The 18,777-nt window shown below is 42.6% G+C and overlaps 1 protein-coding gene across 1 annotated transcript in view; it reads left to right on the top strand.

Annotated features, from left to right (window-relative positions):
• The window catches only part of PPP1R1B (protein phosphatase 1 regulatory inhibitor subunit 1B), a 91,033-nt gene that overhangs the window by 45,411 nt on the left and 26,845 nt on the right, over window positions 1–18,777 (top strand). The window contains exons 2-4 of the mRNA XM_077252342.1: window positions 7,832–7,892; window positions 8,871–8,890; window positions 16,818–16,893. Of these exons, the coding sequence (XP_077108457.1) occupies window positions 7,832–7,892; window positions 8,871–8,890; window positions 16,818–16,893 (157 nt within the window). The remainder of the gene's footprint in view (window positions 1–7,831; window positions 7,893–8,870; window positions 8,891–16,817; window positions 16,894–18,777) is intronic.

The following is an 18,777-nucleotide window of genomic DNA, read 5'->3' on the forward strand; positions in this document are numbered from 1 at the left end:
AATACGAACAAGATTATATGCCCCTCGAAGGTCAATCTTGGTAAACCAACTAGCCCCCTTAATCCGAGCAAACAAATCAGAGAGCAAAGGTAAAGGGTATTGGAATTTGACCGTGATCTTATTAAGAAGGCGATAATCAATGAAGGGTCTCAAGGAGCCATCCTTCTTGGCAACAAAAAAGAATCTTGCTCCCAATGGTGACGAAGACGGCCGAATATGCCCCTTCTCTAAAGACTCCTTAACATAGCTCCGCATAGCGGCATGCTCTGGCACAGACAGATTGAAGAGTCGGCCCTTAGGGAACTTACAGCCAGGAACCAAGTCGATAGCACAATCACAGTCCCTATGAGGAGGAAGGGAACTGGACTTGGGCTCATCGAATACATCCTGGAAATCTGACAAAAATTCAGGAACATCAGAAGAGGGGGAAGAGGAAATTGACATTAAAGGAACGTCACTATGTACCCCTTGACAACCCCAACTAGTCACAGACATCGATTTCCAATCCAACACTGGATTGTGTACTTGTAACCATGGAAAACCCAGTACAACAACATCATGTAAATTATGCAACACCAGAAAACGACAATCTTCCTGATGTGCTGGAGCCATGCACATAGTCAGCTGAGTCCAATACTGAGGTTTATTCTTGGCCAATGGTGTAGCATCAATACCCCTCAAAGGAATAGGGCTCTGCAAAGGCTGCAAAGAAAAACCACAGCGCCTGGCGAAGTCTAAGTCCATTAAGTTCAGGGCAGCGCCTGAATCCACAAATGTCATGACAGAGAAAGATGACAATGAGCAAATCAGGGTCACAGACAGGAGGAACTTAGGCTGTACAGTACTAATGGTAACAGATCTAGCGACCCTCTTAATACGCTTAGGGCAATCAGAAATAGTATGAGCAGAATCACCACAGTAAAAACACAGCCCATTCTGACGTCTGTATCCCCTCTGTTCCGCTCTAGTCAGAATCCTATCACATTGCATAGGCTCAGGACTCTGTTCAGAGGACGCTGCCATATGGTGCACCAATTTGCGCTCGCGCAGGCGCCGATCAATCTGAATGGCTAGGGACATAGATTCGCTCAAACCAACAGGCGTGGGGAACCCCACCATAACATCTTTAAGGGCTTCTGAAAGACCCTTTCTGAAAATTGCTGCCAGAGCATCCTCATTCCATTTAGTGAGCACAGACCATTTTCTAAATTTCTGGCAGTACAATTCTGCCGCTTCCTGACCCTGACTGTTATGATGACCTGGTGGTTAGGAGCACTAGGAATGACCTGATGAGCAAACTAGTAATACAGGACAAGCTCTGGGAAGTGGGAGCTCTGCTGACCGCAACCCCTAATCCTATCACAACAACTAGAAATAGCCGTGGAGCGTACGTGACTCTGCCTAGATGCCTCTTCACAGCCTAAGAGCTAACTACCCCTAAAGATAGAAAATAAGGCCTAACTTGCCTCAGAGAAATTCCCCCAAAGAGAAAGGCAGCCCCCACACATATTGACTGTGAGTTAAGATGGAAGTCACAAACACAGGAATGAAATAGCAAAGGAGGCCAGACTTAACTAAACAGACTTGAGGATAGAAAAGGTATCTTTGTGGTCAGCATAAAAAACTACCAAAAAAACACGCAGAGTGTGCAAAAGAGACCCCACACCGACTCACGGCGTGGAGGTGCCACTCTGCATCCCAGAGCTTCCAGCTAGCAAGGCAGAATCATGATAGCAAGCTGGACAAAAAAACAGTGGTAAACAAATAAGCTAGCAGGGACTTAGCTTTTGCTGGAGTAGACAGGTCATCTGAAAGATCCAAAAGAGAACTGAACCAGTACTAGGACATTGACAGCTGGCATCAAGTAACGATTTAAGTGGACTCCTCAGTCACCCAGAGGAAAAGAGGGAAGAAAAGACAAAGCAGGCTACAGAAAAAAAAATGGCTCTTCCCTTCTTCTGAGATGCATTTAACTAATTGTTGGCCAGTTGTACTGTTATGATCTGGTGACCTTGGAGCCGCATGAGAGACTTTCTCAGGAGTAGGTGGTACCTGTACTGACCGCAAACCCTAAACTAACACCGCAACTAGAAGTAGCCGTGGGATGTACCTAACACATCCTAGACACCTCGACACAGCCGGAGGACTAAATACCCCTATAGATGGAAATGGGAATTCTATCTTGCCTCAGAGCAGAACCCCAGAGGATAGGCAGCCCCCCACAAATATTGACTGTGAGTATAAGAGGAAAAACACACGCAGGCAGAAAAACAGGATTTAGCAAAAGAGGCACTTCTAGCTAAACAGAAAAGGATAGGACAGAATTCTAAGCGGTCAGTATTAAAATCCTAAAAATATCCACAGCAGATAATACAAATATACTACATCTAACTAAAGACATAGAAAGTATATCTGCATCTCCTGAGAATCCAGCATGACTGAAAAATCCAAATAAAGTCTAAGCTGGACAAAAACACAATGAATTGCACTGAATTGCAAAGCACACAGCATGTGTGCACAGAGTCAAAAAACCAGACACTTATCTTAGCTGAATTGGCAGCAGGGCATGAGGAGCCAGAGAGAGATGCAATCCCTCCAAGTACAATGGACAACTGGCGAGGACTCATGTATCCTGCACACCTAAATACCTAATAGAGCTGAAATCAGCAGAAACACCTGCCCAGGATTACAACCCCAAGACAACTGCACTACCACCAACAACCACCGGAGGGCGCCCAAGAGCAGAATTCACAACAGTTCCAGCGATATACTTACGATCTCGCTGTGTCTGACACGCTACTGCGATCAGGGACCCCGCTGAGAATCGTACGTCGTAGCAGATCGTTTGAAACTTTCTTTCGTCGTCAAGTGTCCCGCTGTGGTGGCATGATCGCATCGAGTAACAAAGGTGTGCACGATATTGTATACGATGTGCGCACAGTAACCAACGGCTTCTACATCGCAAATACGTCATGAAATTATCGCTCCAACGCCGTGCATTGCGAAGTGTGACTGCAGTCTACGAAGCTGGAGCGATAATGGAGCGACGCTGGAGCGTCACGGATCGTGCCGTCGTAGCGACCAAAGTACCACTGTAAGACGGTACCTTTAGTTCAAACAAGGTATGGCTGCCTCATATATTCCCTGCTGATAGAGGAAAGGCCAGATAAGGAAAAATCTGCAGGACACAGAGGGTTAAATTCCTGCAGAGTCTGGTCGCACCTCCCTATAGCCATATGGAAACAACAGGAAGATGCAGCAGCGGTGGGAGTGCTGCAAGTTTCAACTCAGTGAGACGGCCTGACATGGGGAGGAGTAGAGTGGTGAAAACAGTGAGTAGGATGGCGCCCACTTACCATACAAGTCACCTACAAGACAGTATCCCCCCTTATGCCCCCTCCTTTTTTGGCCAGACCGGCGGAGAGACCTTTAAAGAATGGTAGGGGCGCAGATGTTCTTAGCAGCCTCCTCTCCTGAGGATCAAAGCCCACCCAATTAAGCAAATAGAAGGTCCTCCCTCGAATTTTCTTAGAATAGAGAATGTCCTATACTTCAAAAAAATTCTGACGGACCTTCAGCAGGAATGGAAGTAGAGGCAGAAGTATGGATTTTAGAGGAACGATTCAGGACCACCAGTTTCAGAAGTGAGACGTCAAAAGAATTCAAAATCCATAGGTTCTATGGGAACTGAAGACTGTAGCTGGAGCTGAAGTCACTGGAATAACCTGTCTGAGGATTTTGAATGAACCAAAGTACAGAGGGGCACACATATAAGAAAGCACCTTCAGGCAAATATTCCCAGAAAATAATCAGACTTTATCTCCAGGTCGGTAATGAGGTGGCATACTTCTCTGCTTGTCATTATGAGACTTCATCCCAGACATGACCTTAAGTAGAATGGACCAAGTTTGCTGCCAGATCTGGAAGAATTTGCCATATGAGCAATAAAGTGCTGGTACCCCAGAGGAAGCAGACATAGGAGAGGCCAAGGGCACTTGAGGATGCTGGGAGTATACGATGAAAAATAGAGATGCTCCAGAAGACTCCCCTATGTGGTTGTTGTAGGAAAACAGCCCAGGGAAGTAACTGCACCAAATCCTCCTGATGGGCAGAGATAAAGTGGCTTAGGTAGTTCTCAAGAAACTGGTTAACTCTTCCCACTTGCTCAATGGTCTGAGGATGATACACAAAGGAGAAATCCAGCTGAACTTTCAGCTGCTTGCAAAGAGCTTTGAAAAATTTAGATGTGAACTGAACCCCATGATCAGGGGCAATAAATTGTGTATTTGTGTTTAGCAAACTCATGAATTGCTGGATGGCATGCAAGCCTTAGGGACGAGGCCAGGAGAGAAAAGCAGAAAACTTCTCAGGATTAATTTCAAGAGCCTGTATGGAAACAATGTAGCGAATGAAAGGCAAGGAGAATTTTTCGAAGACACATTTGGACAACTTGGCAAACAACTTTTTCTCCATAGATGCTACAGAATCTGACGGATGTGTCTTCTATAGGAAAGTAGATCAGGTGAAAATATTAGGTCATCATCCAAATACTCAACCACGGAAACATAGAAGAGGTCATGGAAGATGTTGTTAATGAATTCCTATGCTTGAAAAAAGGTGGTGTCAAAATCTGCACTGCTGAAGATTTCAGGATACCAATAGCTTCTAAAAAAAAGCCAAACCAGGCACATGTCAAAGTTCAAGCATTGCAACATTCAAAATCATGTGATAGCAGAAAAGTTATAAATAACAACTATGTTTATAAGGTGCAAATCTGATCATGAGATGATTAAATTAAAAAAGAACAATTACGGTATATCAATATATAAATTGAGAGTCCAAGAAATTAAAAAATCAAATATGTGGAGTGCTTTTATTTAGTTAGATACGTTACCTGGAACCCGTGAATAATAGAGGACTGTGAGTATGAGCATAGTTATTTTGTCCTGATAGGCCCCCGAATAATGATAAAATGCAATAGAATTATGTTTATTTGATGTTGAACAAATAAATGCTTTAGGTTGTGTGAATATGTGTAAAAATGATTTTTAATATAGAAAAATTATATATACACACAGCCAAAGTACAACTTTATCAGGTGAGTTCAAACCCCAGTTTTATTCCTACTTTGTTTCCAGTTAAGACCCTATTGTGCTTGTTTGCTCCCCAGTTTCTGTGTTAATTCCTGAAACACAGGGGGACGAAGGTGCATTACACAGGGCATGACGAGATACTCGTAGTTACCATCACTAGTATTAAAGGCCGTGATGGGAGTGCTGTAAGAGGAAACTCAGCGAGACAGCTTGTCACGGGGAGGGGCAGAGCAGTGCACAAATGAGCAGGACGGTTCCCACTAACAGTGCGAGTCACCGGCGTGACAGTTTTCTATCTGCCCTCACTTTCATGGCTCTTTTAATGAAAGAGCTGTCAATAAAGGAAGAAGAGGATAGACATAGATGGAATTCAAGTAGTAGTGAAGGTGCAATTAACTTTCCGGCCTGTGCTTGGTTTAAACAGTTATTTTATGCTCATAGACTCCCTATAAAGGCAGTAACTGCTTTGGATAATAAGCTGATCACAACGATCATTTATATTATGAGTGGGAAGCCAGCAAAAAAAAAAATATTTCAGCTTCTCTGCAGCCCCCACAGTGGAAATTCAATAATATATTTAGTTACCCTTTTAAAATCAGTGGTCTGTATATGAAATGCAAGGACGTACCAGGTCCTCCATAAGGAGAGAGACATTCTATGTAGCTGCTCCACTCGTTATATCTAAGAGGGTCCTGAAGGATGGAGAGACCCCCGCCTTCATACACAGGACATTTGAAAATGGATTTTGAACAGCAGGTAGCCCTTAAAGGAAACCTATCATGTAAAATAATGCTATTAAGCTGAAGTTGTAGGGTTAATCTGCAGGTTAATAGCATTGTGAAATTGTGTGGTACCCACACTGAGAGCCCCGCTCCCGAGAGGAAATTACATTTATTCCACCCAGCAGCCTCACTCTTTCAATTATAGGTGTGGCGCCGGCATGGTTTTATTCACAGCTCCGTTTATAGAGAGTAGCAGCTGTAAACTTGCCCCATGGCACTGATTGACTGTGAGTTCAGCATTAGGGCTGTCAGTCAGTGCTAGGGGCGTGGTTACACCCACCACTCTCTATGCACTGAGGGCTGACTGAAACCATGCCGCTGCCACTCTTGGAACTGAAAGAGCGAGGCTGCTGGAAGGAATAAAGCACATTTCCTCCAGGCAGTGGGGCTCTCGGTGTGGGCACTGCACAGTGTCCGAATGGTATTAACCTGCAGATTAACCCCATAGCTGCAGGTCAATAGTGTTATTTTACATGACAGATTGACTTAAAATCCTGGAGGAGCAAAATCTTAGTGAGAAACTGTGTAGGAGAAATATTTGGCTACATATGGACACTTTTGTTTTCTTAAAGTGAATTTTTCAACCACAAATACCACAAAATGAGATTAGGATATTGAGATATATATATATATATATATATATATATATATATATATATATATATATATATATACTGTATATATATATAGATATATATATATATATATAGATATATAGATACATTTTCCAGTCTATCGAGTGTCACATTTCCATGACATTACTATGATTCTGTCTTTAAAGATCACTTCGCTGATTAGTCTAAAAATATCTCGGCAATATTTGCATTGTAAGCATTGACTATCGCGCCTAATCCTATGACTGATACATATATTGGAGGAGTTGCGAGCCTGTTTGAATTGTCGAGTGCTTATTAAGAGCAGCAGTTTGTCTTGATCCGCTTCAGTATGTACTTTCCTGTCATTATCTAGATGGGACTGCTGGAGTATATCTATAATTAGGAACATGCAAGCATATAATAAGACGGACAACACGGCGCTTTGTGCCATACAAAAAGGTCCACTGTTTCTTTCCATACTAAGGTTCATGTATAATGTGTTCACCTATATAATGAAGGAAAATAAACTAGAAAAAAGCACAATTTTTCCAGAAACTGAGCCCTCTTGTCCACGGCTTATGTCTGGCAACGCCTGATCATTGGGGTCTGACACTCGGCACCCCCACAGATCAGATCTTTTCATCTCCAGAGAAAATGCTATCTTTATCTACATTATTTACACAGAGAGACAAGACAGAAGTACTATCTGTGCCTAGATTATACACAAGCTTAAAGTGAGAGGCAGTACTATATATGTTTTATTATTTAGAAGGAGAGACATGACAGTAGTAATTTTTTGCTAGGGCTCATGCAGATGTCTGTGTAAATACAGTAGGTCCGATTAGGGACTGCGATGCAAGGACTGGCTGCGGGTCTCCCAACCAGAGTGTGACAGCCTCATAGAAATACACACTCGGGTCAGGAGAACCACGGCCAGTCCATGCATTGCAGTCTGAGATCAGACCGATTTGCACGGATGTCTGCAGGAGCCCTTAGGACACAGTATATTAGATACCTACATTGTGTACAGTGAGAAACAAGGAGGTTGTACTACCTGATCCTACATTATATACACGTAGAGACATAGAGGCAGTACTACTTGTGCCTACATCATTTACAGGGAGATACAGATAGACATTCCTGCCATTCTGTGAGCTTCACTGCTCTCCAAGGTGACTACCACAACCACCTTTTCGCCAGTTTGGCTGTAGCCCGTTCCTATGCCGTCACCCCACATATTATAATCACACGGATGCCATGCAATACGATATGTTAACAAAGGAAACAACACAATGTTAAGCTTGCAAATAAATTGTAAGCCCTCTAAATTTCATTTTTTTGCTATATTTTCTCTCTCTAGATCAGGAGGCGCAGACCTACTCCTGCCACCCTCTTCCGTGTATCTGATCCACAGTCTCCAGGTAAGTCCTGCAGATCCGATTCATGACAGACATGAGTCCATTATGAATAAAATAGATGATGCTGAATCGTAGATTATTTAATAATGGGCCCATGAGGTTTATACGTTCTTTGGACAGACAATCCCTAGCTGGAACAGTGACATGTCAATACCACTGTGGTCATCGTTGCAGTTAGTGATTGGCTGTAGGGGTCACATGAGGTGTTGAGAAGACATCACTGGCGCCAGGTGAGCAGAGACCAGCAGGGAACCAGGGTTTCTGTTTAATTATTTTAAATCATTGTAAGCTATTTGCAAAAACATTTTATGGAGTTGGGTAACTTTTCTTTGTCTGCAGTTTTCTTTTCTGCTGTTAACTTGTATCTTATGTACTCTTAAAGGGGTTGTGCGATGATAAGCTACAAGTCACTCTATGTGACCGCAGACATGTGAATTCTAACATCGCATGCATAGTGCTCTGTGAGAATTCTACAGTGTCGGCGCCGGAAGCGATATGCATACTCCCGGCCACATTCCAACTAGATGGGTGCGGCCTCGCTCAATGCAAATGTATTGAGTGAGGCCAGAAACAGTCTAGTCGGGATGTGACAGAGAGCATGCATATCGCATACTTGCAGTGACATGACAGCCATTTCTGGCACTGACACCAGAGAATCCTCAAAACGTCACAAAGAGTGATGGCAGACTTATAGTTTAAGACCGGACAGTCCCTTTAAATTACATTGCATACCCTTTACTGACTATTCAGTATGACTATCTGAATATTAAAGTATTCCCCAGTGATTAGATCCATGTCAGATTAAAGGAATTTTTCTGAATGTAAACCTTTTATCTAATAATGTTCAATAAAACTGGACCTGGACCTAAGACATCCCATACGTACTGTAAATAAATGGCGTTGTCATTTTTCTTTCTACGTCACCCATAACATCACAACCACTCATTTTTCTGTCTTTTGTTGCTTCTTTTTACCTTACAGATGATGACCTCACATATCAGGTATATATCACTTCATTATTATCACTTCCTGTCAGTTTCAATTATTTCATAGTTTCATAGAGTATATATATTTTATAAATGCAGGTGAGGATTCCGACACCATACCGTCGAATTGTTTAGGCTTGAGCCTAAAATTTGGCCAAATAAAAAACTAGCAGTGGTCTCCCACCACCATTTCCCTGGACTAACCGTGGAAAACAGTTTATGAAATTAAACAAAAAGGGTCAATTTTTTTCCTCAGAAATGGTGCCTCTCCTATGGATGGGCTGAGTCTGGTACTGCATCTCCGCTGCATTTACTTGAGCTGCAATCTCAGAGATAACCTATGAAACACCCTTTAGTGACAATATATAAATGATAATAAAATAAGTAATACTTCATGTGGCGGCCATTTTGTTCTGCCCCCTCTGCATAACTATAGCCTAGCCTGCATAACCACTGAATTTAGCTGCAAAAATATCACTATTTAACCGAGATGATGTGATAGTGATTTAGTTAAATTAACCTAAATTAAATTTGGCTTATTAAGCAACTAAACAGGTATAGCTCACCCCCCTTTCTCTTAGACTGCGCTCTTACCCTCCCCCATTTCATGGGGTGAAAATCCGTAATGGAATTTGTGATGAAGGGGGGGATGGGGAGATGTTGAAATTCAGAGGAGTGAACAAAAGGGTTTATTTAAAGCGTAGAACGTTCTGCTCCAAAATCACAGTAAGTATGACCTCAAAGGCAAAGCAAGGCCACCTGAGGAATGGTGTGGGGGTGGCAGTGGCTGAAGAACATCGATTGTGCGCTGTGTTTTCTGAGAGTCACCAACAGATCAGACGATATGCCCTGCTGCAATGTATATTCATTATTTTGCAATTTCGGAAGAGCATTTCTGCATAGTTATTTAGGGTATAAAGCTGGTTTCAGATGACAGAAATACAGATGTCTGTTTTATGGATGTCAGCCCCTGGTTTACTGCAATTACATAGAAAAGAAACAAATTGTGATCTAAGATTTATTCAGCATAACCACGGGGGTCCATATAGGGCACCAGTATGCAAATGCCAAACAGTTATCTTGGTTGTGTGTGACCGCCTTTATCCGATACTGGATTTATTCGGCATAACCATGGGGGTCCATGTGTTGGGCCATTTTACAAATGCTAAACTGTAATATTGGTTGTGTAAAACTGCCCTTAGTAAGGATACGGCCCCGATACTGCTTGAAGACACCAAAAGGGTGGTGGGGGAGTACAAATGCATAAGGTATAGTCATGGCCAAAAGTATTGACACCCCTGCAATTCTGTCAGATAATACTCAGTTTCTTCCGGAAAATGATTGCAAACCCAAATTCTTTGGTATTATTATCTTCATTTAATTTGTCTTAAATGAAAAAACACAAAAAGAATTGTCCTAAAGCCAAATTGGATATAATTCCACACCAAACATAAAAAAGGGGGTGGACAAAAGTATTAGCACTTTTCGAAAAATCATGTGATGCTTCTCTAATTTATGTAATTAACAGCACCTGTAACTTACCTGTGGCACCTAACAGGTGTTGGCAATAACTAAATCACACTTGCAGCCAGTTGACGTGGATTAAAGTTGACTCAACCTCTGTCCTGTGTTCTTGTGTGTACCACATTGAGCATGGAGAAAAGAAAGAACTGTCTGAGGACTTGAGAAACCAAATTGTGAGGAAGCATGAGCAATCTCAAGGCTACAAGTCCATCTCCAAAGACCTGAATGTTCCTGTGTCTACCGTGCGCAGTGTCATCAAGAAGTTTAAAGCCCATGGCACTGTGGCTAACCTCCCTAGATGTGGACGGAAAAGAAAAATTGACTAGAGATTTCAACGCAAGATTGTGCGGATGTTGGATAAAGAACCTCGACTAACATCCAAACAAGTTCAAGATGCCCTGCAGTCCAAGGGTACAACAGTGTCAACCCGTACTATCTGTCGGCGTCTGAATGAAAAGGGACTGTATGGTAGGAGACCCAGGAAGACCCCACTTCTTACCCCGAGACATAAAAAAGCCAGGCTGGAGTTTGCCAAAACTTAACTGAAAAAGCCTAAAACGTTTTGGAAGAAAGTTCTCTGGTCAGAAGAGACAAAAGTAGAGCTTTTTGGGCAAAGGCATCAACATAGAGTTTACATAAGAAAAAAAGAGGCATTCAAAGAAAAGAACACGGTCCCTACAGTCAAATATGGCGGAGGTTCCCTGATGTTTTGGGGTTGCTTTGCTGCCTCTGGCACTGGACTGCTTGACCGTGTGCATGGCATTATGAAGTCTGAAGACTACCAACAAATTTTGCAGCATAATGTAGGGTCCAGTGTGAGAAAGCTGGGTCTCCCTCAGAGGTCATGGGTCTTCCAGCAGCACAATGACCCAAACCACACTTCAAAAAGCACTAGAAAATGGTTTGAGAGAAAGCACTGGAGACTTCTAAGGTGGCCAGCAATGAGTCCAGACCTGAATCCCATAGAACACCTGTGGAGAGATCTAAAAATGGCAGTTTGGAGAAGGCACCCTTCAAATATCAGGGACCTAGAGCAGTTTGCCAAAGAAGAATGGTCTAAAATTCCAGCAGAGCATTGTAAAAAACTAATTGATGGTTACCGGAAGCGGTTGGTCGCAGTTATTTTGGCTAAAGGTTGTGCAACCAAGTATTAGGCTGAGGGTGCCAATACTTTTGTCTGGTCCATTTTCGGAGTTTTGTGTGAAATGATCAATGTTTTGCTTTTTGCTTCATTCTCTTTTGTGTTTTTTCATTTAAGACAAATTAAATGAAGATAATAATACCAAAGAATTTGTGTTTGCAATCATTTTCAGGAAGAAACTGAGTATTATCTGACAGAATTGCAGGGGTGTCAATACTTTTGGCCATGACTGTATAAGCTAGTATGAAGACCAAGGTTTAAGTATGTCCATATGCCCACCACAATTTTAATATGTTGCCTATGACACTTCATGCTATGGTGGCATTGTGTTATAGAGCTACAAACTGTATGCCATCCTTAGGCTATGTGCACACTTTGCGGGGTCCTCTGCGCAGGGCCGGCGTTAGGGGCAGGCAGACTAGGCAGCTGCCTGGGGCCCCCCGCTGCCCTAGGGGCCCCCAGCCAGGGGCAGACATACTGCTGATGGCACTGCTCCAGGGCCCAGAGGTGGAGGGGGGCCCCTGCAGGTAGGCCCGGTATCATGCAGGATCGGGCCCCTCTCACTCCCTCCTATAATCATGGAACACCGGGTGCAGGGGAGAGAGCGGCGCGAAGTGCAGGAGATCAAAAAGGGGGCGTGTCATGCAGGGAGAGACACTGGCCAATGAACGCTTTCCTTACCTCACACTGTGACCAGACTGAGGAGAGCGCTCACTGGCTGCCGTCTGTCCTGCTGCATGGTGAGTGCTCACCTACAGTCAGGGGCCCCAGGGCAGCACAGCACATAGGGACAGCAGTGGAGGAAGAGCAGGACTTACAGGGGGTCTTCTGCTCCCTCCACTGTTCTGTTCAGAGCAGGCTGCAGCGTCTCCTCACAGAGAAGAGATGGGGGAGGAGGCTCACTGCACGGGACAGCACCAGGGGGCTGATATCAGTGCTCTCTGCTCTGTGTCCCATCCCCCACAGTGGGGTCTGCAGCCCTCTCCAGCTGAACTATGTGACCTCATCCAGGGCTCATCTGACCACCTATACAAGATTAGTATGTGTGTATGTATATGCTTGTATATGTATGTGTGCATCTGTGTGTATCTATGTGTATGTTTCTGTGTGTGTATCTGTATGTATGTACGGTATATGTGTGTATGTATGGTATATTTGTATGGCTGTGTGTGTATGCATGCACAGTATGTGTGTATCTGTGTATGTGCAATAAATTTGTATGGATATATGGTATATATGTATGTTTATGTGCATGTACATACAGTATATGTGTATGTATATGTGTGTACGGTATGTGTATATACTGTATGTGTGTATGTACGGTACGTGTATGTGTATCTGTATGTTCGGTATATGTGTATGCATGTACGGTATATGTATGTATGTACGATATGTGTGTACTATATGTATATAACTGTATCTGTGTATGTACGGTATATGTGTGTGTATCTGTATGTACGGTATATGTGTGTACGGCATTTGTGTGAATGTACGGTATATGCATGTGTGCATGTACGGTATGTGTATGTATGATGGTATATGTATGTGTATCTGTGTGTATGTATGGTATATGTATGTGTTTGCATATACTGTATATGTATGTGTATCTGTACGTACGGTGTATGTATGTGTATTTGTATGTATGGTATATGTATGTACGGTATGTGTATACTATGTGTATATAACTGTATGTGTGTATGCATGTAAGGTATATGTCTGTGTATGTATGTACGGTATGTGTATCTGTGTGTACGTATGGTGTATGTATGTGTATCTGTGTGTATGTATGGTATATGTATGTGTTTGCATATACTGTATATGTATGTGTATCTGTACGTACGGTGTATGTATGTGTATTTGTGTGTATGTATGGTATATGTATGTACGGTATGTGTATACTATATGTGTATATAACTGTATGGGTGTATGCATGTAAGGTATATGTCTGTGTATGTATGTACGGTATGTGTATCTGTGTGTGTGTACGTATGGTGTATGTATGTGTATCTGTGTGTATGTATGGTATATGTATGTATATCTATGTGTGAATGTACGGTATACGCATGTGTGTATGTACAGTATGTGTATGTATGACGGTATATGTATGTGTATCTGTGTGTACGTACGGTGTATGTATGTGTATTTGTGTGTATGTATGGTATATGTATGTACGGTATGTGTATACTATATGTGTATATAACTGTATGTGTGTATGCATGTAAGGTATATGTCTGTGTATGTATGTACGGTATGTGTATCTGTGTGTATGTACTGTGTATGTATGTGTATTTGTGTGTATGTACTGTGTATGTATGTACAGTATATGCCGGAACAAAAATCATTGTTCTCATCAGCACATCGCCCAGTTAAAACTGCAGATATGCTGCTAAGATGATACTGTATGGGGACAGATTGATTTACTAGTGATCATTCTGTCCCCATCATTGTTCCTCAGCCAGTGTAAAGAGGCCGGAAACAAGTGGCAAATGACTTCAATATTGTTGATCACGCTCGTTTAGTGGTCTGAAATCAGCGCATGTAGCTACAACCAAAATGTTTCTGTTTGTTGGTGCAATTTTTTAGCATTTGGGGCCCCATTTTAAACTTTTGCCTAGGGCCCCACTTTGCCTAAAACCGGCCCTGCCTCTGCGGGTTCTCCCGCAGCGGATTTGATAAATCTGCAGGGCAAAACCGCTGCGGTTATCCCTGCAGATTTATCGCGGTTTGTTCCGCGGTTTCCGCTGCGGGTTTACTCCTATACTATTGATGCTGCATATGCAGCAATATGCAGCATCAATAGTAATGTTAAAAATAATAAAAAATGGTTTATACTCACCCTCTGACGTCCCGATCTCCTCGGCGCTGCACGCGGCGGTCAGGTTCCAAAGATGCTGTGCGAGAAGCACCTTCGTGACGTCACGGTCATGTGACCGCAACGTCACGGTCATGTGACCACGACGTCACCGCAGGTCCTGCTCGCACAGCAACCCTGCAACCGGACGGCCGCGTGCAGCGCTGAGAGGTGAGTATATCATTATTTTTTATTTTTATTATTTTTTTTTACACTAATATGGTTCCCAGGGCCTGGAGGAGAGTCTCCTCTCCTCCACCCCGGGTACCATCTGCACATTATCCGCTTACTTCCCGCATCATGGGCACAGCCCCATGCGGGAAATCAGCGGATCAATGCTTTCCTATGTGTGCAGAATCGCAGCGATTCTGCACAAAGAAGTGAAATGCTGCGGAATGTAAACCGCTGCGTTTCTGCGCGGTTTTTCCCGCAGCATGTGCACAGCGGATTGCGGTTCCCATAGGGTTTACATGTAAATGTAAATGCTATGGAAACTGCTGCGGACCCGCAGCTCTAGAAATGCTGTGGATCCGCGGTAAAACCCGCAAAATGTGAACATGGCCTTAGGGGAAAACATATGAGCCATCTGGGTCAACATAGTTCACCTCTGACACGTATAGAGGCCAGTGAGAAGGATGTGTGGCTATAGAAGTGAGCCATCTGGAGGGGTCCAGCTGTTTAGGATAAATGTAGCAGTTGCAGGACTAGTATATGACCCTACATACCCTTTGCCGTTCTCTTAGTGCATCTATAACTCTTCCAAATAGTTAGTATTGTCCAAAAGAAACATTACAACATTCTGTAACTGCAATCCAATAACATTAGACAAATAGTTGCCGTTAATGACATTAGCAAGTGACGTACTTTGCCAACAATGCACGCTATACAAGTGGATAATAGTCACATTCACCACACTTTATTGTACTTGTGCGTATATATTAGTGGAAACCTAAAATGATTGATGCTTTTCCCTTTAACTCTGTGAGGCAGCTTGTGACCTTTGTCGTCCCCCTGCCTCCAAGCTTTGCTCATTTCTATCAATCCGGCCTCCATACTGTAGGAACCACAGCAGGCTGTCTCTGAACTTCAGAAATAACAATTCCCCCTTTCACACCAGCATGGCCACAGCGGTGGAGCACACGTATACTTGTGAGGTCAAGTTCCCAAGTGTTTGGATTTTAAAGAGGCGCAACATGACGGAAATGCTGAGCAATACTATTCATGTCAGCGGGCATGCATTACTGGAAAGGTATTCAAGAAAGTCCACAAATTATTCACAAGCTGCAAAAACATTGCATGGTGATTTAAAAGGAGATTGTATGAAAACATTTGGATAGCAAGTCCAAACTGTTATTAAAAGCGTAAGTTCACTTTAAAAATATTTAATCCCTGTGGTTGGTTTGGTTTCAGCATGGTCTTCTCTGGATGGAGCCAAAATAAAAATCATCCAAGCCAGACTGCAATGGTAGACAAGATATTGTATGTAGTCAATCCTTTCCCTGCACTCTACATGCTACTGATGGACCACCCATGTTTCATAGAAGGGGGCGAGCTGACCTATACAATACTGAAGATCTTGTGATTAGGCCCAATTTCACAATCTCCCCAAAAGTGCTGCAGATCACTATTTCGCAGAGATGATTCATTTTTCTGCACTACTGTTTAGAGATAAGTCCTAGACTTCCAGTACCATATATACACTGATGACACTCAGATCTACCTCTTTGGCTCAGACGTCCCCTCTGCTGTACAGAATTCCAGAGTGCCTATCAGCCATATCATCCTTCTCTCTCGCTTCCTAAAGCTCAATGTGGACAATCTAAACTCATCATTTTTCCCTCATCCCACTGAACTCCCCTACCTGATCTACCTCTCTGCAAATCCCTTCAAACGTTGACCTACAAACCTGTCCGTAATCTGTCTTCTCCATATATATCCAAACTAAACTGCCAATATCTTCCCAACCATAATCTCTGGTCATCCCAAGACCTTCTTCTCTCCTCCATACTTGTACTTTTCTCACTCAATTAAATGCAAGACTTCTCCCATGTATTCCTCTGGAATTCTGTGTCCCAAAATGTCCGATTCCACCACATTCAGAACTTTCAGACAGAACTTGAATGCCCCATCTCTTCAAGAAAGTCTACAGCCTGCAATGACCCTGATGCCACCTCACCACCATCGGAGTTGCCGCAACGCTCAGCCTACTATCTCCTCCCCATTATCCTATAGAAAGTAAGCCCACAAGGGCAGAGCCCTCTCCCCTATGTACTAGTCTGTCATTGTTAGTTTATACATTGTAATTTAGATTTGTATTTTTATGTATCCCCTCCTCACATGTGCAGCACCATGAAATTAATGGTTCTTTAAAAATAAATATGAATAAAAATGTGTTTCTTGTTAACCCTTCTTAATGTTTCTCATAGAAACTGACAGGAGATGCTCAACCACTAAAGACCAAGAGACCAAATCCATGTCCCTATATTCCTCCTTCAATGAAAGGTGAGTTATCCATGAAAAATTAACCATGTCAATGCCTCTTACATATGTTTACCCTTGAACTCCACTTTTTAAATCTAATCCGATTAATTTCTTAACAAATCTTCCTAGCAACTGGAGCTTTGTCTTGGCGATACAAAGCTCCAAATCCCCTGCATAAACGTAGAGCATTAATAGAAAAAAAAATACTTGGGGCAAGTCTTGCTGCAAACTGTTATTAAAGGGCTATCCAGGATAAAAAAAAAACTGCTGGAAATTCTTTAAAATAAGCATTACCTAAGTAATTGCCAGTGCCACTCTGGTGGGCCCAGCTGGTCCTACAGCAATTACTTTAAGTATTTTGTTTTAAAAATCCTAACCAATACCCTTTAAATGAACTAAATAATATATACACTCATCAACATTACAATTGTAACACCAAGAAGGAAAAGTTGTACAATTATGGAAATGACAGTATCAGTAGACAGGTTAATGATATGCAAATTGTGTAAAAATTAAAACTGAATTTTCAAAACATCTCAATTTATTCAAGTATGAGCGCCACACACAGAAATAGCAGAGCTTACACATCTTAGCTGCTATGAATAAGGTTATTAACGGTTCTCTGAGGAATGTTTTGCCACACTGAATGCACTTAGGCAAACCATCAAAATCTGCTACTGGCAGCTCCCTTTGCAGTTGCCGGAGATGCTGTAGGCCATGTAGCACATTTTGCCCATGCAGGCTGCTCACAGTAACACCAGCAACATGTGATCTGGTGTTGTTGTGTTGAAAAATGGTTCCTGGGACACTTAGGAGAAATGGCAGCACCACTGGTTCCACAACCAGATCAATGGAATGCCAAGCTATTAGCATACCTAGAATGAAGCCTAGCGGAGTCCAGCTACTGTACATTATGCGATTCCTCAAGGTGTTGCCCATGTGGTCCTCAGACCAATATCTGGCTATGCTTGCATTCAAGACAAAAGTGGGACTCACTGCTGAAGAGGACAGACCTCCATTTCTGCTTCCATTACCGCCTTGCTGTGCACCGTGATAGCCTGTGAGTGCAGCGGTGTGAGGTAATTGAAACACCATTAGCTGGTGTCTGGCTCATAGCCCAAAGCCAAGCAAACATGTTTTGATATTTTAGCAGACACTGTTAGACGCCTTAGATTTAGTATTTGACATCCAGTTTGATTTGCAGTACAGAATGGATCAGTCTTGGAGTCAGTAGAACAGCCATTCCTCCGGTGTTCCAGAATACGTTTTTCAACACAACAATGTCAAGCTGCATATTGTTTGTGCTACTGTGAGCAGTCTGCATAGTCTAAATGTGTATCCATGATCAGCAGCATCTCCGGACTTGTGTCCCATCAAGCTCATCTGGGACATCAGTGGTTGGCAATTACAAAGGGAGCTGCCAGCAGCAGATCTTGATGACTTGAGTTCCTAAGTTCATGCAGCGTGGCAGAACATTCATAAGACAACCAGTAATAAACCTCATAGATAGCAGCCAAGGTGTGTAAGTGCGGGATATCCGCGTGATGTGCTCATACTCAATACTAAATAAATCAACATGTTTGAAAATGTTGTCTCCATTTTTTCATCACTTTCATATCATTAACATGTCTATCAATCATGTGATTTACATAATTCCACAACTTTTCCTTCTTTACTTTGCAATTTCAAGGTTGAGGAGTGTGGTAAGCAACTCCAGGCAGCCAAGATTTGAAAAGACTTTAAACTCTGTAACCCAAACATGAAGAATAATCTTCTATAAAAGAAATACAGTATATGATGATCACATTATTGTGTTATAAAGATACTTTTCAATAATGACTTTGTCTTTATATATTTAGTGTAATTGACATAATTTCCTGATGCAGAAATGGCCAAACTAATACT

The sequence above is a fragment of the Ranitomeya variabilis genome, chromosome 4, assembly GCF_051348905.1.
Source record: "Ranitomeya variabilis isolate aRanVar5 chromosome 4, aRanVar5.hap1, whole genome shotgun sequence".
NCBI lineage: Eukaryota > Metazoa > Chordata > Amphibia > Anura > Dendrobatidae > Ranitomeya > Ranitomeya variabilis.